This window comes from Helianthus annuus, chromosome 15, assembly GCF_002127325.2.
Source record: "Helianthus annuus cultivar XRQ/B chromosome 15, HanXRQr2.0-SUNRISE, whole genome shotgun sequence".
Lineage (NCBI taxonomy): Eukaryota > Viridiplantae > Streptophyta > Magnoliopsida > Asterales > Asteraceae > Helianthus > Helianthus annuus.
This window is the reverse complement of record NC_035447.2, coordinates 168241428-168265964: the sequence shown is the minus strand read 5'-3', so window position 1 is coordinate 168265964 and position 24537 is coordinate 168241428. Positions and strand designations below refer to the sequence as shown.

Genomic DNA, 24537 nt, shown 5'->3' with positions numbered 1-24537 from the left:
ATCCTTTGCATTTTCCAAAATGCTTTCTTTTACAAAAATTGCAAAATGGACTAGTGGAAGATTGCCCATTCCCTCCTTTCTGGAAATCGTTATGGTTACCCGAACGGACTACCTGGGTAATCTTTTGGGCTACTTCCTTCCTTCTATTTTCTTCTCTTGTCCGTACTAGTTCGTCAGTCAGAGTATTGGCTAAATCCACCGCATCATCAATCGTGCGAGGTTTCGCAGCTTTGACGATGTTACGGATTTCAGAAATCAATCCCCAAATATATCGAGAAATAAGTACCGGCTCTGGCGAAGCCAGGGTTGGTACTACTCGTGCATACTCGAAGAATGTCGTAGTATACTTTCGACAATCTACATCCACCATTCGGTGGGTTAGAAACTTGTTTGTCATTTGTTCCTTTTCATATTCGGGACAGAATTTTCTTTCTACCAAGCTCTTAAATTCTTCCCAGTTCATAGCATACGCCATCCTTCTTCCTTTTGATTGTAACACCGTATTCCACCATTCTAGCGCCCCTTCTTTGAAAAGATTTGACGCGTACATGACCTGATCATCCTGAGCACATTTACTTATGGCAATTACTGCCTCAGTTTTCTCTAACCAACGTAGTGCCGCAGTCGCTCCTTCATTGCCTGCAAACTCAGATGGTTTACAAGCAAGAAATTCCTTGTAAGTGCAACCAGGCGTTGCAACTTTCATTTTCTTAGGGAGCGGCGCTTGTTGTGGTTCATTGTCATGATTAACATGATCATTGCCTCCGTTTACGCTATTACTGAAGTTATCTTCAGAAATACGTTTGCTAGGAACGATTTGCTGTGGTTCTACCGGATTCTTAACAGCAGCAATGATTGCTGGAATAGCGTTGGCTATCCCTTGAGCTATCATTGTTGGAATAGTGTTGGCTATCCCTTGAGCAACGATATTTTCTATATCTTGCCTAGTCATATATTGATCCCCCGGTTGTTGCTCAGAATTATTAACTGGTTCATTATTCGCGTTTTCCATCTGATAATTAATGTATATATATAAATATATAATTTACTAGCCTAAGACCCCGCGACTTTCGCGGGTGGCTAAACACCAACTAAACACATAAAATAATTTAAACGTAGAAACGTTAAACTTTGATTGTTAAACCTAATATTTTGAGACACTTGAGCACGTCCCAAAAGTACATCGACATAATGTTCGTTACACATTAAGTTTTTGTAAACAAAACATATATAGTAATAATTGTTCCAAAACTGTTACCACACATACGACATGCTTGGTAACGATATTAGTTGTTTACTTCTGACGCTATCTGTCAATAGATACATCACCTAGGGGTTCGGATTAAGAATTCGCAACGTGTTTTGATCCTTGTAATATCGCAGCAAAAACTGAGCTCAATTTTCCAACCCAGCTTGTGGCATTTTCCAACGTGCCGTTTCTTGCCGGATCTCTAGTGTCATTGAAAACCCGTCTTCAGTTTGAAGTACCATCTCATTAAGGACATGCATATCTACATTTGCTGCAAATGTCTTTGGGAACCGCTGCATTACAGTCCGATAAAAATAAACAAATTAAAAAACTAACAAACAAAATACAAACTTCAAAGTGTTACATAATATTAAAATAAAGCATTTAGAGTATGAAAAACTTACAAAACGAAAAGATGGACACCATGTTAGTTCGTATTGGTTGGCTTGATGAACAACGACCGGAATATGTGGAACGTCAACAAAGTCTGGTTCCAACAAAGGATCCGCTACAATGACTAGCACATCATGTTCAACGTCTACAATGTCATCTTCCATGTCTTGATTTTCGTCGACTAATAACAAATCTTCACTAACATCCATTTGTTATGTGTCTTCCTCTTCTTCAACACCAACACTATTGGCAACCTCGGGAACAACAGACTATATTCCATTAGGATGGAAAACCAGAATGTTGAAAATACATCTCGCAACCAACTCAAAAACGATTACATCACCTGATATGAGATGAAGTTCTTTGTTGATTTGTGAGAAATCTTGAATGAAGTAGTTCGATCCCCAGAGCCTATTCACTTTGACATTCCACATGTATGTACCTCCAAAATGAATTGTAAAGTTATCGTCCAAAGTGTCGGTTTTGAAATACCTGTTCATAAACTCTTTCGGCAACCACTAAATAAAGAATAAATGCAATTGTCAATAAAAAGGTCAGTTGGTTCTTCATCCTAAGTAGTAAAGTATAAATTACCAAGTTACCGTTCTCAGGAAATAACATCTCTACAAAAAAAAAACTTGTTTTTAACACCGGAAAGACAATCAGCCTTAAAATGAGTGAACTTTAGCATCTGAGCATCAACAACATGGAAAACAATAACATCTTTATCCTCCAGACCAACATCACGAACCATAGCAGACCAACCATTCGAGAAACAATACCTAGTGGCTTCGTATAACCTTCATCAAATCACCTTTCCCGACGACATTAAACCTTATATAACGGATAAAAGATAATTTGATTATTTTCATTTTACAAACCTTCAAAAGTTGCTTGTGGCGGCCTTGTCCTAGTCATAAGTAGACGACCTTTCAATTCTCATGGTCAAGTCCAAGACATCCATGGTTGTCACACGGAAGGCGATTTGGCTCAATGTGCCATTGAGGGCTAGCAAAACTTTCTCGATAACCTACAAATAACAGGAATGAAATTTGTTTTACAATCTTGGTTTTCCTAAATTGACAGATGCTAGAATAAGCAAAAGATGAGTCGCTAAACCATGTGATTTGTCTCTTATCTCAAATGGATCAAATAGGTAGTTAATTACAACTATTATTGTAATAATAATAATCTTTGTTGCACCGGTTATTTAATAAAAGTTGTGTTAAGAGGACTTGTTTAACGTTTTCACCTGGTACTCAACCCCATTTGAGTTGTGGTTCATCATAACTGTGCATAAAACTCCTAAATGCATGTTATTAATATGATAATATTGTCTTTAATTATCACACTTAGTGCATTATTTATTTACAAAAGGTTTATAAATATGGATTAAAAACTATTAGTATACAAACCCTATTTCAACTGACTCAGTTTGTTTATGTTAAAAGTTGAAGAGTCATGACTTTTTGACTCTTCACTTAAACCCATTTGGGTTGTGTTTTATATCCATTTGATAAGAACTTGGTCTTTTTTTAAACAAAACACTCCTAAATTGTAATAAATGAAGCAATGTAAGTTTGAGAATGTTTTAAATGTGGGTCTATACCTTGGCAGCTTTGGTGCCGATAGGAATAATGCTGAAAAAACAGATCTTTCGCATCTCCAGTCCTTCATAGATCAGTTGCTACTGCATAAAGCAAATATGATCAAAGGTTCAGACCACTCCAAGCAAAACAATACCACAGATTTCAGTTACATTTTGTTCAGGACATGACTAAGGAAATGGAGTTTATAAGGTCACAACAATAAGAAGAATTTTTATTACTTATAGGAGAAACTGCAAATTAGTGTATTTAAGCGATTAGGAAGCCTTAAGATAAAATGATCAATTGTAACGACATTTAGAAAATATCAGGCTGCTTTTATTTCGAACTGATCATTTGTTGTAGTCAAAGATCCAAGCTTGATAAAATTTGTTAGTCATACCTTGACTTGATTGGTCAACTCTAGTATCCTTTCCTCCAAACGCCTTTAAAAAGCTTTGCCTAAGCAACTAAAATTTAATTGTTTTAGCATGTGACCCAACCTGCCACCTCTACATGCAAGTGTAGCCTGTAAATCTAAATAGAGTTGTAAAAGGACAGCATCACATATGATCCAAACCTACTACCTGTTTTGACCAATTACCCATCCCACTAATCTTGCAACCTCTAAAAGCAACTATAACTTGAAACTCTAGATGGAGTTGTAAATGTGGCAAAAAAAATAGATAACAAACAAATAAATATGAACGTCTAGTATCAAACTCTAGGTTATAGATTTGTATGAATATATACAATATATATGTTATCACTTATTAGTAAAGTTGCTCATAAGAGGAACCATTAGTAAAGAAAACTCGATACGATTTAATAATTTAAAAAGAGCTGGTTATTCTAAAAGTACTTAAAATAATATAGGTCTTTTGAAGCCATCAACATGCTCAAATAAAAATGTTTCGATAATTATACCTAAAATATAATTTACAACAATTATACCTAAAATTATCATATAAATTTAATTAATGTATATATATAAATATATAATTTATTAGTATCAACAATTATACCTAAAATTATCATATAAATTTCAGAATATACATATAACCAAATTATCGATTTCTTGATTCCTATTTTTATATTTTATAGGAGACATTAATACACATTTTTACCTTGTAATGATTTTACAGATTGATTTTTGCTATTACTATTTTACAAGCACAGTTCCATAGATCCCCTATTCTGTGGTCAGATGATATTCTAGTAATGGTGTTCCCTCTCATCGTATTTCCAGGAGATCTGTCCCCCAATCTCTTGGATCCTATTTCCATTGTCCATTAGTTCTTCACCAAGGCGAAGTTCAGCTGTATTCTCGGTACTTATTGATGGATTTGGTAAAGCTTTTGAATTGAACTGAGGAAAAAGCTTATAGGGATGGTTTTGTAACTGTATTTCGTTAATTAACCATTCGTCTATTTGTGAGTGGATTGAAGGGTTTGGAATAGCTGGTTCTAAGTTCATTGGTAGTTGTGTTTCAAGATAGCGATTAAAAATATTTTCATTAACAGGCTTAATAGTATTATAGCTTGCCATTATAAAATCTAACTCTTCCTGAGATGGTAACTTTTCAATTTGCCTAGAATTTTCCCCAATTTATATTTCCTTGGGCTTGGGTTTCTCGAAAGGTACAGTGTTGAATTCTATAGGTTCCTCTATGTCTGGTATATATCTATTGAAATCTCTGGAAACTTCTATTCTTACTGGATAAAGATTTAAATTCTGAAGGGCCTCAGACAAGTTACTCATGCTGTTTAGCAAAATAGACATAGTCAGAATTCATAAAATTTATAGAAAACTTTTTAAATATTAGTTCCTACTGGGTACTATTAAAATAACTGAAATTTACATCACACGAGGTTTTATTTGTAAATTTTTATGATTTTCTTGTTAAGACTTCTAGACTGTAGATAATAAAGGTACTAATGCTTGAGTCAAATTATTTAAGAATTTTCATTACTCGCTACATTGACTAGCATATAAAGATCTGCTCATACTGTACACAATTAGTCAGATAAATAAACAAATAATCACAAAATAGCAATTAATGGAAATCAAGTATTTTCTAAATACTTAATTGGCTTAAATCAGTGGCTTGAGAAGTGGCTCTGATACCACCTTTTTCTGTCACGGCCCCCGACCCGGTTTGACCCGTTTCAGGAGCGCGGGACAGAAATCCTGTGGTATTTAAATTTTAGGCGACAGCGGAAGTCTTTTTAAAACAGGATCTTTTAATAATTAAAACTGCCCGTTTTATAACTGAGGGATAAAATCCCCTAATTTACAATAATGTGATTTCTCCGGGAAATCTTTATTTTCAAAACATGTTTCTTTTATTTATTTACAATGAGCCACTTTTCTAAGCTGGGAGTGCTTCACGGCACTTCTCTTTCTTTGCTCACAACATATCACCTGAAACATGTTTGAAAAGGTTTTGTCAGCGGGGAAATACTGAGTGAGTTCATTCAGGTTTTAGGAAATGACCCATAGTTATAAATTACAGCATAAGAGCGATTACAATGGTTCCTATCTTATCTTTATCTGGCTTTCTGTCACAATGGTGACAAGTCACAATGGTGACGATGGTCATACCACTATTAGGTCAATGAACTCTAATAGTGACGTTCCTCCCTAGTAGGTCAATGAACCTAACTGGGAGAAATAGTAATGTGCACAATACCCCACTAACCAATAAATCAAGATATCCACGACTTAGTCCCTGTAATTATAACTTTTTGAAAATAAATTTGGAGTATTGTAAAACAGTTGATAAAAAGAGAATGACTCACAAACTGTGAGAAAAGAGAATGGACTCACAAACTGTGAGAAAAGAGAATGACTCACAAGCTGTGAGAAAAGAGAATGACTCACATTGCAGATTTAACGAGCAAGATATAAGCCTTACTGATTTGCCTGTGATTAACCTAAATTAAATAATAATGCACACAAAACCGGGTTAGTGATCAATACAGCATTTACGATAACTCACGAGATCAAATTCTCACAACGAACGACAAAGTGCGATACTTAAACATCCATCGATTTAACGACGAACGACAAAGTATAACCCTATGTGGGCGGCACTTAAACATCCATTGGATATATTGATCAGTCGGAAAATGAATCGTAATAGCGATCGAGTGATTACCCTGTTTTGCGGCAGCACTTCGTGATCAGTGTGCGTTTAATTGTAATATAACGATTCTAATTTGACGTACACAGAGAATCTGGGCGTCGTTTTCAGTGTTCTGTTCATGTCCCAATGTCTGCTATTTATACTAATTTTTGGGACTCCCTTACGGACCGTATGCCTGATCCCTTACGGTTCGTAAGCTAAGCAGTCTAATTATAGGCTGCCTAGGCTCGGGACTAGGCTTGCTGAATCAATAAATTGGACAAATCAGATTGTCCCAACGTTTTTTTAGATAACTATTCGACTAGGGTTTGCCCCCCTCGAGTTTTAGGGGCCCTGATCCTGATTCCGATTGTTCTGAAAATTTAAGGGCTAATGCAGAATTACTTGGGTGTCTCAATTAGGGTTTTCTTATTGTCTAATTATCATTCTAATTATTGATTTTAATGAGAGTTATTACATAATCAGTGAGTTCTTCACCTATTTTAATGGCTTTTATAACCCCATTCATGTTTAAAAAAGAAATCCCAATTTCCTTGTTGGCTTTAGGAGAAATCGAGGAGTTCAGATCAGGTGTAAAGATATGGTGATTGCAGCGGTGGGTTTCACATATCTTAATTTTCACCTGAAGTTAATGAGAAGTGTCATTAGAAGTGTCATTGATGGTCTGCGTGTGGACTTGGGTAGGTTTTTTTATAGTGGGGCGATTTGGGTGGGTTTTCTTTTCTTGTTGGGTTTTTTAAACAGTTGGATTCATGGTGGGTCAATGGAGAAATTAAGTGGGTATTGATGAATGTGAAATGGTTGTTAGCGGTGGGGATGGTGGTGACTAATGGTAGTGACGGTGAGAACTGTTGAGAGAGATATAATTTTGTTTTATTTATTTAAATATGTTAAATAAATGAGTTAAAAGACTAAAATACCCTTGTGTTACTTGATTTAACTTAAAAAACTAACTGGGTTAGGCATAAAGGACAAAACTTGTATGATTTGAAAACATAAAGTACAAAGCTCGTCAATTTTAAACATAAAGGACAGCGTCTGAAAATGAATATAAAGATCAGGGGCGGACGTAAGAGAAAGGCAAGGTGGGCGGGCGCACCCCCGGGAAAAAAAAATTAGTGCTAAGTTCCGTCGAAAATCCCGTCCGCACCCCTTGGAATTTTCCGTCCGCACCTCTTGCAATTTTTCGTTTGCAACCCTTAGGTAAAAAATGTTATCAATTTATATTTTAAATTTTTTTTAGTAAACTCTTATTTTTTTTTAAATATTACCTAAATTATATAACTTTTAATACCTAAATAACTAAACCCAAATACTCAATACCTTTAACTAGTCCACTACTAACTCTTAGCCCAATAAACAAACCCAACAAATCAACAATATTTCAAACCAAAATAAAATAAACAAGCCCAAAACCCTTACATATTGTCTCCCGCTCTCTCTATACCACCGTAATCAGCCACCATACCACCGCCGATCGAACGCGGGTAAATTTCTTTGTTATTTTTGATGAATTTTGGTTGATTTTTTGGTTGATATTAGCCGCATACTAACCATGACAGTAGACATGTGCTTCGTTTTGTTTTTCATTATGTTATATGGTGGGTTATATTTTGTTAGTGATGATATTTTGCCTTTTTTTTATAGCCGCATACACCACATAGTAGATCTGGTGGGTTATATTTGTTAGTGAAGAATGTTTGGCTTTTTCTTTTTATGGTGTATATGTTGTTCAGATGATTTTTAGGGTTATTTACATAATGATTTCTAGGGCTTGAATAGTTGATATATTATGTAATATGTTATGGAGCCATGTTTTGGATAGATTTCAAAAAATGAAAACCCGTAGGGTGACGTTTTAATTATGTTTGTAACATGGTTTGACATATTTTTGATGATTATATAAATTTAGTTCGATGTTCTTTTGTTTTACATGACCCGACCCGATACGAACCGATTTTTTACTTATATACCTTGGAGCCTAAAATTTTTAAAAATTGTCCGCACTCCCCATGGAAAAATTCCTGGGTCCGCCACTGATAAATATAAAGGACAATCCTTGAAATTCACTCTCTAACTTATAATAAAAGACTCTAAATTATGCCACATGGCATTCTCTCCTTCAACCTCATAAATTTTATTTATATTTTTTTAATAAATTTCTTTTGGTATTAATATTAATTGATAACCAATATATAGATATCACTTATTTTTATCCTTATCTTTATCTAAAATTAATAAATAAATTTAATTTTGCAATTTAGATCTTTGTTTTTTTTACTTTTAACCCAAAGTTTTTCAACTTTTGCAATTTAATCCCAACTCTTTTTTATTTTCAATTTGGTCTACCATACTTTTCATCTTTCCCAAGTTTTTCGTTTCGTTCTAAATTTTGTGAGTTAACGCACTGCAACGTGCGTGTGGGGTTCAACATTTTTTCGTATATTTTTTTCCCGTTTGACTGGCCCGTCGCGTCACATCTATTTTTCTGCGTTTGACAAATTCGTCCAACACGTGGGTCCCGGATGGACTTAGTTATTTTTTCTATGTTTTACGTTTCGGTTTACTTTCTCAGCAACGAGCGTGCGTGATTAAAAGATTTTACATCTGCTTTTCGCTCGACGTTATTTTTTTTCCTGTTTTTATTTATTTTGTTTTTACGAGCTTTTCCGATGTTGGTGGTCGCTGACAATGGTGTAGTATTGCTACTACTTAACACAGTTTTATGACAACCGCTGTAACGCATGTGGTTAATATAGTATTATAAGAGAGGTGGGGGTGGCAACGTTATAGTTGCGTGATACCCGTTTTCAACGCGTGGAAAACAAAAATTCCCACCGCCACCAACCTTTTCACGCGTGATATTGTAGATTCCGTGATAATTTCAACGCGTTATGGGGTGTTAGTGATAATGGATGTGAGGGGGTGTGGGGGTTTATTGTTGGTATTGTGAGTGATGACCATTGCCACCAAAAAAGGTTGTGAGTGATGGAAAAATGATTGATAACATGGCGAAACTTGATTAAGTGCTTCTGAGTGATGGAATTCTATTACCAGTGACCACCCAACCCCCTAAGGTGACCCGGGGCGGTAACGTGATGGCCACCGGTCACGCGTGAAAATCAAACGGCACACCGCCGCCGCACAACATATAACGCGTTAACCACACAACGCGTTGAAAATTTAAAAAATCGACCGTTGGCACATGACCGTTGTTGATGAACGGTAACTTTAATAAAAAAAAATAATCCATTTTATTTATATATATATCCACATTTTAACCATTTTTCCACACACCAAACTCTATCTTTTAAACCATTTTAAACCCATTTCACACAATTTTTATATCTTTCGCAAATGGAATTCCCTACCGATTCGACGTTTCCGATGTCTAGCGATACCGATACCGAGTCGTCTTCCGACAACGACACGCTAAACTATTTTGTGTCGGTGTATAACGAGCTTGATGCCGAGTCATCCCGCCCAAAGAAGAAGATGGTCGGCCGTGATCGTATACGTGCCAACGAAGTTTTGATGAACGATTATTTTGTGGAAAACCCGCTATACAATGCCGAAACGTTTAGAGATCGTTTTCGTTTACCCAAAGAATTATTTTTAAAGATTGTTGGAGACATCGAGGCAAGCGAGGGATGGTTTCAAGAAGGTTACGATGCGAGGGGCAAACCAAGTTTCACGCCGATTCAAAAATGCACGTCCGCCATTCGCCAACTAGCGACAGGTAACCCACCCGATCAATATGATGAATACCTAGCTATGTCTGAAAGAACTTCACGTGAGTGTTTGCAATTTTTTTGCAATGCGGTCATTAAGTTGTATTCTAACGAGTTTTTACGTAAACCGACGAGCCACGACATCTCACGTATTTACGCCGCACACGAGGCTAGATGGCATTTTCCCGGGATGCTCGGTAGCATCGATTGTACACATATCGAGTGGAAAAATTGTCCAAGAGAGTTGCGAGGGGCGTATGTGAGGGGAGACATCAAAAGACCAACCATCATACTAGAAGCGGTGGCGTCGAATGATTTATGGATTTGGCATTCGTATTTCGGTGTCCCAGGTTCAAACAACAACATCAATGTGTTGCACACGTCGCCGTTGTTCCAAAGCGTAACGGATGGTACCGCACCTTCCTCTCCTTTCTATGTTAACGGTCGACATTACAGACGAGGCTTTTATCTTGTGGATGGTATCTACCCGTCTTGGTCTGTTTTTGTGAAAGCTCCCTCATTTCCCGTCGAGGCTAAAGAAAAGGCGTTCAAAAAATTGCAAGAATCGGCAAGAAAAGATGTTGAGAGGGCGTTTGGTGTTTTAAAAGGTAGATGGGGTATACTACACCGACCGGTTCGTTCGATGACCAAGAAAGCAATACATAGCATAGTGTATGCGTGTATCATATTGCACAATATGTTGATCAAACACGACGGACGTGCAATATCCCCGGATTGGGTACCGGATCCTCCTACACAAGTTCAAGTTTCACAAGATATCAATTTACAATTGCGTAACGAAGAAACTCACTTTCGGTTGAGATACGATTTAATCGAACTAGTAGGTTCTCTAGGTTTGGAGTTTCCGGATTCGGACGAGGAGTAGGTTTTTTTTTTTTTAAATTGTATGTTCCTAGTATGTTAAATTCGAGGAGTAGGTTTTTTTTTTTTTTTTTTTTTTACAAATTGTATGTTTCTAGTATGTGAAATTGAAGTAGTATGTTTTAAAATTAATGAAATTTTTAATTTTAGTGTTTTATTGTTAATTTCTAATTTAAAATAAAAAATTAAAAAAATTGGGAGGGAGTGATAGAATTCCATCACTAGTGATTCCACCCCTCCTACATTTCTATCACTAGTGATGGAAATTGGATTGATGACATGGCATTACTTGTTTGGATAGTGGGAGTGATGGAATTCCATCACTAGTGAACCACCCGTAGTCCCCTAATAAATTTATTCTCTCTTTCACCCCTTGTACGTGGGCGCCAAATCCGTGCGAAAACATTCCGTTAATACTCAAAAGAACTAAAAAAACTGCCCTCACTGAATCCACCTGCAAATTGACACATCTCCGCCATGAGAACACGCTTCCTCACCGACGTTTTCAACTCCTCCGCCGCATCTAACCGCCTACAAACCCTAGACTTCCTCCGATTTCCACCTCCTGAGCTCCCGTCCGCCGATCAATTCATCTTCAACAGCATCTCGTGCTTCGATCAACTCAATTTCATCACCCTAGCTCCTGAAATCGATACAATTTCCGTCAATGAATCGCTCTGTAAGTTCTTATCCGACGTTCTTCCTCAAGCTGTCAGTACCGAGATCGATCGGCAGATTGTTACGGAAGTAGCATCGGAGGTAATGAACTAATGATCTAGTAAATTTTCCGTCAGTTTTTTAGGTTATTTGTTGTGATTTTGTTGTTGCTGTATAAACGATCTGATTTGGACGAGTTTGATTTGAATCTGTTAGTGAAATGTATGTTGTTTTGATTGAATATGTTTTGTGAAGTTTAGAGATTAGAAACGCGGAATGTTGAATTTAGAGTAGTTGTTATGAAGATCGTTTGCTATGATATCTGGTGTAATCGCTAGCAGGATGCCGAATTTGACTTGTTTCAGTTATCACGAAGGTCATTTGCTATGATTTATAAATATAGAAGGAAATATCACCGGAGGTAATGATCTAATAGATTTCCGTCAGTTTGTTAGGTTATTTGTTGTGATTTTGTAGTGGATATATGAACGATTTGATTTGGATGAGTTTGATTTGGACCTGTTAGTGAAATTTATGTTGTTTAGATTGAATATGTTTTGTTAAGTTCAGAGATTAGGAACGCGGAATGTTGAATTTAGAGTAGTTGTACGAAGATCGTTTGCTATGATATGATGATATCCGGTGTAATAGCAAGCAGGATTCCGAATTTTGACTTTGTTTCAGTTATCACGAAGGTCATTTGCTATGAGGATTCGGTTTTACTGATTTGTAGTTTTGAATATAGAAGTTTGTTGAGTATAGTATCAATGGATTGTGAGATGAAGAACTTGAAGTGTCGCAACCGCAGGATTAGTCATTGTCAATACCTTTGTGTTGTCATTTATATCATATGGCACTAAAACTTAACAAATCTCGTACTTAGAAGATTTAAAGCAATTTTGGTATAGAAAAAAGTGAGAAATATCGACTGTATTTATGATATTACCCTGGAAGCATAAATAATTTTTATGTTAGGTAATGGCCAGGTTAATCATCAACATCTGTTGTGCTATAAAGCTGGAGAAACAGAATTTCCTAATAGCACTAATAGGGTGCTCATCTCATCATGCATTTCAATTTTAATATTTGTGATAGACTCTTCATTTATGGTATATGCTTGTGCAGGTGAAAATCAAAGAAGAAGGTACTTTTACACTGGTTGAATTCGAAACTCCTGAGCTTTGTATATCCTTGGTAACCCACTTTTTACCATCATTATTAGTTTGTATACTAAGTACTCAAGGACAGAATCAGTCATATACATGTAACGATATATCTTATCACCTTATCTATGTCACCTGCAGGAAGATTCTAGCGTTTTACATGAAGAGAAGATACAAATTTTCTTTGAAGTTACAGATTCAGAATTTCCTACTGTATGAAGTTCACTTAAACATTTTTTTCTCTATACTTTTGGTATTATTAATACTATTTCAAATAGTCCCTCTTTGATTTATTTTTTGCATAATAGTTATCGGTCTATCTGTTGCATAATTAGTCACACACTGAACTTCAGAGCCACTTCAGTTATGAATACTTTTTTTACAGGATCTGCTTGATTTTTCACTTGAGCTGCAGCCAGTTATGGATATACACAAGTCGATTTTCTACGTAGAAGATATTTGTGTAGAAATCCAGGAAGAGCATAAATCCGATCTGTTTAAAGATGGCAGTTCGGTCAGGGACCAAACACGATCTGATCTTAGATCATTTCCTGTTTTGGAAGTAGACGAGATTAGTCTGGGAATCAACAGCTATATATACGAGGACAAATATACGATATTTGAAAGCAACGATCTCCAACAATGGATGCTAAAAGATGAATTGACGTGTGATTCCAACGAGCTTTTGCTTTCCATGAAATTCGACATATCAGAAAATCTTTTAAACCACTCTTCTTCCGAATGTCGTAAATTTGAGGTACCATGTGTGAATGTTTCTCCTGAGTACATAATAGATGCCATAGAACAGCCATTAATGTTAATCCCACTTGCCCTTGAACAACTCGAATTCTTTGATACAAAGACTGCACATTTCTCTCAAGTGTTCTCCGACATTGAAAGTATAAGCGAAGTAGAACATTGCGAACAGATGTTTGGCAATGGCAACACATCATTAAGCGTTTTCAACAACTTAATTGTTACACATGAACTTGTTCTAACAGATGACTCTTTCAAATCACTCCCTGTTCCTATTATTTCCGATCATGAAAACATACTGTCGGTACAAACGATTGTTGAGGAAATATTCGTAAGGTTGAAGCTGCAGCCTTCCTCCACTTCAGATGACATATACTTGGACTGGCATCTATTGGAAGAAGATATTTGCAGTCGTAATAAACACGCGTCTTTGAAAATGTTTGAGGATATCGATACTTACCATATCAATGCAGACATCAGTTCTTGTGATAGTCTGGTTTTGGAGTTTGTTTTATCTGATGCATGCTCAAATGAGCAAACGACAAAAGAGAACACCGAGGTTCTGAACATCGAAAGGTTTGGAAATTTGATGGAGCATGTCGTTAGTGATAAAATTTATTCAGGTGAAATATGCAAGAAGCATGTGGTTAACAAGGCTCATCAGTTTGTTGAATCAATGTCACAGTTTGATGATCTTGACTTTTTCTTGAACCCTTTAGAGGCTACATGTGTGAAAAAGCAAAAGTCTGTTGATACAATACACGAAACGGATGTTGCCCTTCCTATGGTTTTGGAAAACGACCCGATTGAGACACATGATGCCGGAAGAAAACAACATCAGACCTTGGAGAACGAGACCCGTTCAGTTAAGGTTTTTCTTTGCATTAAGTTTTATTTATGAGTAAAATGCCATTTCGTCCTTGCCAAACCTCAGGGACGAAAATGACATTTTACTCTTTAATTTTTACGTATTCTGGCACTTAATATCCATAGTGATGGTTAATTAATCTTCCTCATTTGAATGTACGTTTTTGATTTGGTCTAGAGAGGAGATTTTCATTCTACTTCAATACTAAACGAGATCAGCAAGAACTTAGAAGGACCATTACATTCTACACACACTGAGTTAAAGAACAGCATGGAATCTACCGAAGCAACCTATGAAGTACCACAACTGCCGTTACTTACAGAGTCAAAGAAGGTCAACACAAACACGCCTATAATCGTAAATACCCAAAATGGTGAAACCGAAATGATAATTTCCAGAAGAAGCACATACCAAAAAATTCTTGCAATGGAAAAAGAAGGCATACAGGTTGTTGAAAGGGATCTAAATCTTCCGGTTGATGTTATAATTAGTGCTGCAGTTTGTTTAGTGCTGTATGACAGCAACAACATTATAAAAAAGACGAATTCGTCAGATGGTGCTTCTTCGTTATCTTCATGTGTTGAAAATATTGCAGCAAATGTTTTAATGTCACTCAGTTTCGCTCTCAGTGGCTGTGTTCTGGTAAGTATCGTATAAAAGTGATATGTGATTATTCAATATTAGGGTTGCAAACAAACCGAACGAATTCGTTTGTTAAGGAAATACATATGTTCACGTCTTCACGAACCGTGCGTGAACACTTATAGAACAAGATTTTATGTTCATGTTTGTTCAATAAGGAAATGGACTAGTTTGTGTTCGTTCGTTAGTTTTTGGTACTGAACACAAACGAACGTTCATGAATGCACACGAACACAAACGAGCGTTTATGAGCACAAACGAACACAAACAAGCGTTCATGAACAGAAATGGATACAAATGAGCATTCATGAACACAAACGAACACAAACAAACGTGAACGAATGAACAAAACTGAACACATTCGAACATATATTAAATAATCGGCATCACAGACATTAAGTGGATCCACTCATGAACGAACATAAATAAAAAAAAACCCTACACACAAGTGAACACAAACAAACACGTTACCGAACGTTCACGAACATAAATGAACGAACGCGGCCTCTGTTCATGTTCATGTTCGTTCATTTAATTAAACGAACGGAATTTCTTGTTCATCTTCATTCATTTATTAAACGAACGATCACAAACAAACTTCCTGCCGAACGGTTCATGAATTGTTCGGTTCGTTCGTAGCCCTATTCAATATTGATTTAACCATATTTTATTTTTTATTTTTCTTAAACATTTTGTAGATATTCGAAGGAGAAGTGGGATTCCTCGGTGGTATAATGGAATCATCAGATGAACTATATGCTGCAGCAGCAAGTTTAGGAATCGACTTGCAGCTTTTTTATTCGTATTCATCTGAAACAACCGATGCGATAATACTAAACTGTATCGCGAATGCTGCAAAGTCAACTAGAGGCGTATATCCTAGGATGCCGGAATCAGAAACGCTAGCTGAATCATTTCTATCGAAATTTACTTCACTTAATCCACTATCAGCTCATGCGATATTATCTTCGGTTGGAACGCTCCTTGAGTTTTTCGAAATGTCTCATCAGCAAAGGGTTTGTGCTCTGCAAAAGTATCTTGTTCCGCAAGCAAGTGTTTTGTTGTTTAGTTCTTTGTGTAGATATGGAGAGAGAGAAGATTCTAGATCGGGAATGACGGATTGTTGTTCTTCGGTTTCTTCTGGTCATGACTCCGGCTACTGTTGTCCTAAGGTTGATCATGAGAAAAAGAAACGAAAGTACGTCGCGAGTCCCGAGACGAAAGCCATGCCTGTCGATTACGTGTTCCAATGGGATCATCCGAAATCCGTTAATTCGCATATGTTTTGGAATTCAGAAGGTGACGAGATATGTGATGGTATTGAAAAGTCTAATATAGATTTTGATGAGATTTACTTTAGATCTGATGCTCGTATGATGCCGAATCGTCCTACTTTGACTGATGCATCGTTTGGTCAAAGCATGCCGATTCCGGACAAGATACGCAGCCACACTAATAAACGGGAAATTATTCACATTGATGATGGTGAAGACATATTTGACTTTAGTAAAAATCAAAGATCGGATGCTCGTATGATGCCGAATCATCCTAGTTTGACCGAGTCATCATTTGGTCAACGCAAGAAGGCGCATATGCCTGTTTCGGACATGTTTAATGCCCAGACTAATAAAGGGGAAATTATCAACATTAATGATGATGATATGACATCTGAGTGGTTCGGTCTTCCTAGTTTTTCTACAGCTGCTGAGATTAACTCCGATTTAGATTCAGATTTAATGAACAATTTCGCGCCTTTCAAAGGGAAGGTTTCGTGTTACGGTAGGACACCGCTATCGAAAGCGATATCCTGTGATCAACCGCAGAAAGGCTCACCGTGGACTATAGATTTCCTTAACAGAATAAAGGAAAAGAGTAGGACGCGTCACCAATCTCTACCGAACATATCGTCGGCCCCGTGTTTTGGCTACTCAGGGAATAATGCATTAAAGTGTAGAAAGAGAAAAAGCCCGTCTATACTCGACTTCTACAGGTACACGAGTGGCAGTACGGTGAAAAGTATGGAACACAAAGGGCAAAAAGGTCATATACAAGCACCAAGTTCATCAAAAGCTGTACAGACTCCAATTGATAAGAGGGCAAAAAGGGTGTGTTATCCATACTTCTATTTGTGTGTGTGTGTGTGTGTGTGTGTGTGTGGGTGTGTATCTAACGAAAAGTTGTTTTGTGTTAAGACAGAAGCTAACCTTTTCCACCACTGGAAGCAAGGGACAAAGCAAGTTGATGTGGAGCGATAAGGCTAATCAAACAATGAAAGGAAGATTGTAATCTTGCGTCATTGAGCATGGACAGATAAACGTGTTTAGACATTCTTTCATCGCCTGAACAGGTTTATTATACTACAAGCTTTCAGCTGTAAGATGTAGTCAAAGATAGTCTTGATAGTTCACTATTTTCAACTTGATCGTAAAACAAATGTTGGTATACGCAAACTCTTCTTCCACGAGATGACGTGTTTCAATCAAATTCATTACCAAATGAAATGTGCTTATGACATTACTCGACGTAAGCTGACAGACTAAAAAACAAGAATAATGTTGAATTTAATACGTTATTGGTGGCCTAACGTATCTCATTTCCTATCCAAAACTGCTATGATTTTATTCATCGAGCATCTAGAATAGTGTTATTTCTTCTTACTGTTTTGCAGATTACGCAAGGCCATTACCAGTTGTTGCCTTTCACTTTCCACCTCAGCAAATCTAAGACTTACTTCTGAATACTTTTCTTGCATTTCTTTCAGCTCACTTTCCATGTGTCTGTTCCTTTCATCCATTGATGATATTTCATGCAGTAAGTTGTTGAGTTTCTGCTCATCATTGTGACTAAAAATGTGCGTTAACGGCTTTTCCTCGGAGCATCTTCCTTCATTGCTGCGAAACACAAAAGATCAAGAGTCTTTTAGTGTATATTCGTGCCTTCAAATGAATACGGATCAAAACGGATAACTTTGGTTCGGGTGAAAACGAGTCAGGTTGGGTTAACACTTTTTTTTTTAAACTTAACTGTGTGAACCTTTTTTCTAATTCCAATATAGATCTTCTCTCATCATGCTTCCCAGTGGTGACATCACAAGCTACTTTACTTTCCTTTTCCTGCAGGTTGAAGATTGATCATGAGGCGAGTAAAATACACAAATGGTCCCTGTGGTTTACCAAAACTAAGGATTTGGTCCTTAGCTTTTCAAAAGTACAAAGATGGACCCTGTGGTTTGCACTTTGTAACGCATTTAGTCCCCAGCCAACAAATCTAAGACCATGTGTAGTGGAAGGGGAAGATAATGCCCCCACCCTAGGGCGTTTTGCGCCATGTGGCGGTCCAGTCAGCAAAGGGGCATTATGGGGCATTATGTTAAAAGGGATGTAGTGGGGATGTGGGTTATGGGGCATTATGTTAAAAGGGGGTATAAATATAATTAAATAAAAAAAAACCTTCAAAAAATGCTATTGGCCAAAAACCTTCATATAATACCATTTTAGCGTTATTCAAAACACGCCGGTGGGGGATTTTTTGCGAAAACACGCCGGATCACGCCGGAGGGGTTGGGGGAGGGCGTTTTGGGGCGTGTTTTGGGGGGAGAAAACGCCGGATCACGGCCCACTACGGGTGGTCTAAGGGTTTTAGCATGTCCAAGTTAGGGACTAAATGCGTTACAAAGTGCAAACCACAAGGACCATCCATGAACTTTTGGAAAGCTGGGGACCAAATCCAAAATTTTGGTATACCATAGGGACCATCCGTGTACTTTACTCGTACTACTTATTCTGTATTTCTGCTATTTAAGTAGAAAGATGTTTAATTTGCAAAAAAAACTATAAAAATGTCTCAAAAATATTATATGCAAGCCTGAAATCTGAATTCAAGTACTTACCTTTACCAGATTCAGATGTTTTTTCTCTAATTTAGAAACCTCTTTCTGTAGGTTATCTTTCTCCGACTCGATTTCGGACAACTTTTCTTTCAATCCACTGTAATCACCTCTTAGCATTTTCAGTTCCAACTTCAAAGTTCTAATCATAACGTTTTTTTCGCTTATTGAACTTTTCCAACTTGTCGATTCCTTCTTTAATGAATTTAATTCTTTCAAATCATAGTTATGTTCTCCATGTTCTTTATAAGCTTCAATCTCTAATGAAATTTGCTTAATTTGTTCCATTTGCTGATTAATTTGGTCACAAAGTTTCTCTACTTCTGCAGCATTGGTCAACGTTGACTTTTTTAAAGCCTCTTCTGCTTGTACAACTCTTTCCTCTTGCTCTATTTTAAGTTTCATTAGATCTTGTACATCATTTTCAAATTCATGTGCTTGTTTCTCTAATTCTTTCTCTAATCTTATAATATGTGTCTCGAATTCTTCGTTTTTATCCAACGATTTCGAGATCTCCAATGCCTGATTCATTATCTTTTCCTCTAATCTCTTAATCTGAAGTTCATTATCTTCAATATGGATCTTTAATTCCTCCTTCTCTTTCCTTTCGAGTTCTAATCGAGCATACAACGCATCAATATTTTCGGCAAGATGAGATATTTCTATATTCTTTCCCTCCATTTTTCTAACCAAATCTTTATTTAAACTTTTTTCGTACTTTAACTCTTCCTTTATCTCATCACATTCTGTTTCCAGCGCTTCATTTTCTTCGTTGAGTTCACTCATTTTTGTCGACAAATCTTGTGATCGTTTATTCTCTTTTAGAATTTGCTTACGAAGCGATTCTAACTCCAGCGCAGATAATTCCGCTTGTTTTTCCAACCTGGAAACCTCACTTTTTAACGCGTGTACGTCATCTTTTGATGCTTCGGTGTAGCTGTGTTGCGGGCTTTTTAATGTATCACCCATACTTCTGTCTGAAAGAGAACCGAAAGACCAATCGGTGCTTGATCTTTGTTTATTCACAGGGTTTGAGTTGCCATTTTCAATGCTATCACTTGCTTGATTCTTTGATCTGAATGATTCAGACGATAGAGACTCATTCTCTCCAAACGTCCTGTAATACCCCCGAATATTAACGAATATGATATCGATGAGATTAGATTGAACAATGTCACTTTCTTTTACCTCAGTTCATCTGTTCTTTGCATCTTTTGAATGTAAACCTGTCTCATGTTATAAGTATCAGTAAAAATCTACAACATTCACATTCACATTTTGAGTTTGGGGTTTCATGGCTAACCCATTGAATAAACAGGTTGAGTTCGGGTTGACTTCTTTAACTTGTTTAGATAAACAGGTCTACCCGTCCAGTGGCGGATCTTGACCTAAAACTCAGCATGGGCCGATGTTTTTTACAGATAAAATCAGCCTGGGCCGAACCAATACACATTTAAAAAAATTCTCGAAAACCTGAAATTTAACACTACTAGCCGAAAAAACTGCACGGGCCGAGGCCCGGTCCGGCCTCCTCTAAGCTCCTCCCCTGTACCCGTCAACCCGTTCTAATTTAGAATAAAAGAAGAAAAAAATAAATAAAAAAATTTCATATGGTCAACTAGTTTGTGTCCCGTTTAACTCATTTATTACAACCCTCCAACTAGTTTAACCCATTTTTATAACTTGATTACATTCCATTTACAACCCGTCAACCCATTTACAATACACCAACCCGTTTACAAGTAACTTTGACTCATTTAAATATATGGGTTGTGTTAGGTTACACGATTTTTAAGTGTCTCCGGATTAGGGTTATTATATTCGACACAAATAAATATACGGGTCATGTTCAGATTCATTAGTTCAACCCACCAATCCAACATGATTGCCACTCCCTTAATGAGTCTAAGGCAGGACGAAACAAATGAACTTCCATCACACGCATATGAGATAAGGACACCCCACGATGACAATAAGTTGCCTAATAACACTTACATGTAGAATTGCACCATTGTTTGAAGTTGTGAGTGGCAAAGAAAGCTGAACAGGTTCAGTTATCCCTACAAAGTTAGCAAAATCAACTCCCACTTCTCCTACAAATCCTGATTTTGAAGATCCCTGTGAAAACCCACAAACACATTACAAATTTACAACAAATTTCAAGTAAAATGACATCATCTTTCTTTTGAAAATATATTCTACTTACTGTTTGCACATTAAAGTAATAAATTCTCTCCTTATATGTTTCTGTTTTTTGATCCTTAACCAATTTAACCATCTCATAAACAGGTTCTTCCCATGTACAAGTTCCATCAACTATTGGAACTTTCTTCAGTTTAGCTGCGGGTTTCGCGGTATCTTCCTGAAGCAAAGCTATCATCAAACCTTTTCCTTTCATCTTTGGCACCTGGAATCAACACATCTACCCACATGTAAATTACCATATATTTTTTTTTTAAAAAAATGTAATTTTCTTGGACGCGTTATACTTATATTAGACATGTCAGAAACAAATCATTCGTTTCGTCATCAACGCATCAAACTTTTTTCCCATGACTAAGTTCCGGTTTATTCTGTTTGGAGCCTAAAGCAGATTCTAAAATCGGGACGGGCTGTTTTTCATAAAAAGAAATATATTGTCTCGCTTGGGATTTAACACGTGGGAATATGTATATACAATGACACTTTTTTTGTAAATGAATTCTAAAACACACGTATTAGAGTTGGAGTGAGTTTTAGTGAAAAGAAAACACTTCCAAGTACAGGGAAAATACGGGGCACAAAATTTTGGTATTTTTTTTTCGTATTAAACTAACGTGGTATGTGACACCATATCGCATGTAGATTTCATCATCATCATCATCATACTCAGTAAATCCCGCCAATAGCAAAGCTAAGGTAGGGTCTGAGGAGGGTAAGATGTGGACAGCCTTACCTCTACCCTGTAGGAATAGAGAGATTGCTTCCACTGACCCTCGGCTCGATGGTAGTTTTGCATCAAACCTTAGACATAAGGCACATAACACTTGGCAATTAAGACAAATGTACACTTGTCTTTCGGCTATCAACGCCACCACATGATGCATGATTAACCATCACGAAATTAGTGCACTTTCACTTTTGCCGCCGAGCGCCCACACATATATACATTATATACGCGTACCGCAAGCGCATGTACATTTGTGTATGTGTATTAAAGATTAAGGTATCTCAGGGATATGACATAATAAAAAAGGGTGATTTTAAAGATTAAAATCATGTTTTTACCAAAGAATAGTTTCATACCTGAGTTGCCTGAAACTGCAGTTGAAACATGATTTTGATCTTGTTGTTTTGACCCTTCCATCTTCCTGATTTGAACATTTTTCAGGTGTTTTTGTTTTCTTGAATCTGTTTACGTCATCAGGATCCACATTTTCAGAGGGCAAGGTAAGAACTAAGAAGCCTTTTTCTTTTTCTAAAACATAACTTTAGTTTTGGATCAAACTTTTTCTTTAAAACAAAAATATGAAAAAAAAAACTATATATTTTTGGGATATGTTAAACAATACCAGCATGAAGTCTCAACACACAACCCTGTTAATCCATGAATGCATGTGTCCGTTCTCTCTCACACAAACACACGTAACCCTAGATATATACTTATAAAAAGGTTAGTGTCATTAAAATGGGAAAAAGTAATTAAAAGGATATTATCATTTATACTATTTAAAATTTGAACAATATCATCATATCCAAAATAATAATGAAGTTTACTTAAAAAAAAGCTATCATATCCAAAAAAAGTATAACATTAAATATATTTTTAATTTTATAAATAAAGCGTCTTAAAGGAGTGTTATATTTTTTGATAAATACATGATTATGCAATTACTATCGTATTTTGCATACAGAAATTTGCAATTTCATATTAGTATGTTAAAATATTGTAACAATTTTTCTGATCATGAGATTATAGCCTAATGGTATTTTGAAGATGTGAAAGGCTTAGGCAGGGCCGGCCCTGGAGGTGGGCAGGGAGGACCACCGGCCGGGGCCCGTGATTTCGTAGTATATACTAACATAATATAGGGCCATTTACAAAAAGATCATGTGGTTTAGATTAGTTAGCCCATTGGGATTAGATTAGTGATCCTAATATCTAAATGATTTTTAAAAACTAATAAAAAACAATTATTGTTGAGCGGCAACTAGAGCTCTGTGAATATTGAAACGTAGTAGGAGACATATCTAGTTCGACGAAGAACTCACAGAGTCTACACCCATAGAAGCCACAGAGTCTGCACTCTTTTCTTCTTCGATTTCAGTCTTGCATGCAACCACGGGCCACCACGCATAGAGTCTGTTCGACGAACTCAGTCTCACGATCACGAATCACGTATTCAGGTAAACATCAAATCATCAATCGTCAATCGGCCCTTGTTCAGTACTTAAGTTGTTATGTTTTGTTTTTAGCCGAATTCACTCATTCAGGCCCTTATTAGTTATTAATTATTATGTTTCTTTTTTTTTCGAATTCAGGCCCTTGTTTAGGCGATTAGTTATTGTCGAATTCATGCCCTTTTCTGTTGTGTTGAAGACTAAATTGTTGGTAATTTATACAAAAACGATTGTCAAATTCAGGCCCGTATTCTTTTACACAATACTAACCAAAGTTTTTTTAAATGCACCATTAAATTAAGTGTAAATTTACACAATACTAACCAAGTTAAATGCACCATTAAATTTACATACATAATATCTAAGCAAGTTAACATTTTGCTAGAATATTAGGTAGAATATTTCCTTCAATTAAATCACCTGCATTATTGTATTTATCATATGTCTATAGAGATTCTATTTTTTTTTATTAGTTAGCACTTTGAATTGAAGGAATTTGAACTCTTCCTTTGTTTCTGCCTTTCTGATTATACTTGTTACATAGCCATGGATAGAATCTTCAATATTCATAAAACTTTCATGTCATATTAGAACAGGCCGAAACTAGATTTCAGATCACAAAGTAAGACTAGTAAAAATGGAAAACACCAATGTCATACCGAACAAATAGATTCCAATACACCAATGTTAACTAATGATACAAGAACCGTTCCAATACATACCGAACAAATACATTCGATACAGTATGCGGTACTGGTGTCATTGTGAATATCAATTTAGAATTTGTGATATAGTTTTGTTAAAACTTGAATTTTAGGGCTAACGAATCAAAAAATTTAACGTTTTATGAGAAATTCGACCTGATCCGACTCGAAAATTTTAATGTTTGGTTGCGAGAATCAAAACATAAAATTGTATTATTGAATAAAGGAGATTACAAAGGTCCTATATATAGATAATACTAATTACAATCGAATACCCTTAACAATAAATAAACTGACAAACCAATAACTTAGTTTAACATTCCCCCGCAAGTTGAGGGCGGGGAACGACCTGCAACTTGGACCGTAATGATAAGAATCTCTGTGTGGACAATGGCTTTGTAAAGATATCAGCTATTTGATCATCAGTAGAAATAAAGTTAACCTTCAACATCCTATGAGCAACTTATTCACGAACAAAATGATAATCGACTT

The 24537-nt window shown here is 36.4% G+C and overlaps 2 protein-coding genes across 5 annotated transcripts; one reads left to right on the top strand and one right to left on the bottom strand.

The window, feature by feature from the left end:
• The first annotated feature begins 11370 nt into the window (after nucleotides 1-11370).
• LOC110912938 (protein SHORTAGE IN CHIASMATA 1) lies at nucleotides 11371-17939 on the top strand. Of its 4 annotated transcripts, none has more exons than XR_002578279.2 (8): nucleotides 11371-11748; nucleotides 12772-12840; nucleotides 12951-13022; nucleotides 13195-14430; nucleotides 14611-15075; nucleotides 15774-17180; nucleotides 17272-17422; nucleotides 17837-17939. XR_002578279.2 is itself a non-coding variant. In XM_022157776.2 (7 exons), exons 1-7 carry the CDS (start codon nucleotides 11467-11469, stop codon nucleotides 17359-17361), a joined length of 3621 nt encoding a protein of 1206 aa, XP_022013468.1. In that variant the 5' UTR covers nucleotides 11371-11466; the 3' UTR covers nucleotides 17362-17566. The 4 variants fall into 4 exon arrangements, 2 of the variants coding, with proteins under 2 accessions (XP_022013468.1, XP_022013469.1); XR_002578278.2 differs by having other exon boundaries at nucleotides 17744-17871; XM_022157776.2 differs by lacking the exon at nucleotides 17837-17939 and having other exon boundaries at nucleotides 17272-17566.
• LOC110914602 (coiled-coil domain-containing protein 18) lies at nucleotides 17720-22421 on the bottom strand. The gene is made up of 6 exons (XM_035984509.1): nucleotides 22247-22421; nucleotides 21168-21368; nucleotides 20957-21079; nucleotides 18965-20187; nucleotides 18109-18188; nucleotides 17720-17966 (listed from the first exon to the last, which is right to left on the bottom strand). Exons 4-6 carry the CDS (start codon nucleotides 19928-19930, stop codon nucleotides 17720-17722), a joined length of 1293 nt encoding a protein of 430 aa, XP_035840402.1. The 5' UTR covers nucleotides 19931-20187; nucleotides 20957-21079; nucleotides 21168-21368; nucleotides 22247-22421.
• Between the last annotated feature and the right edge of the window lie 2116 nt (nucleotides 22422-24537).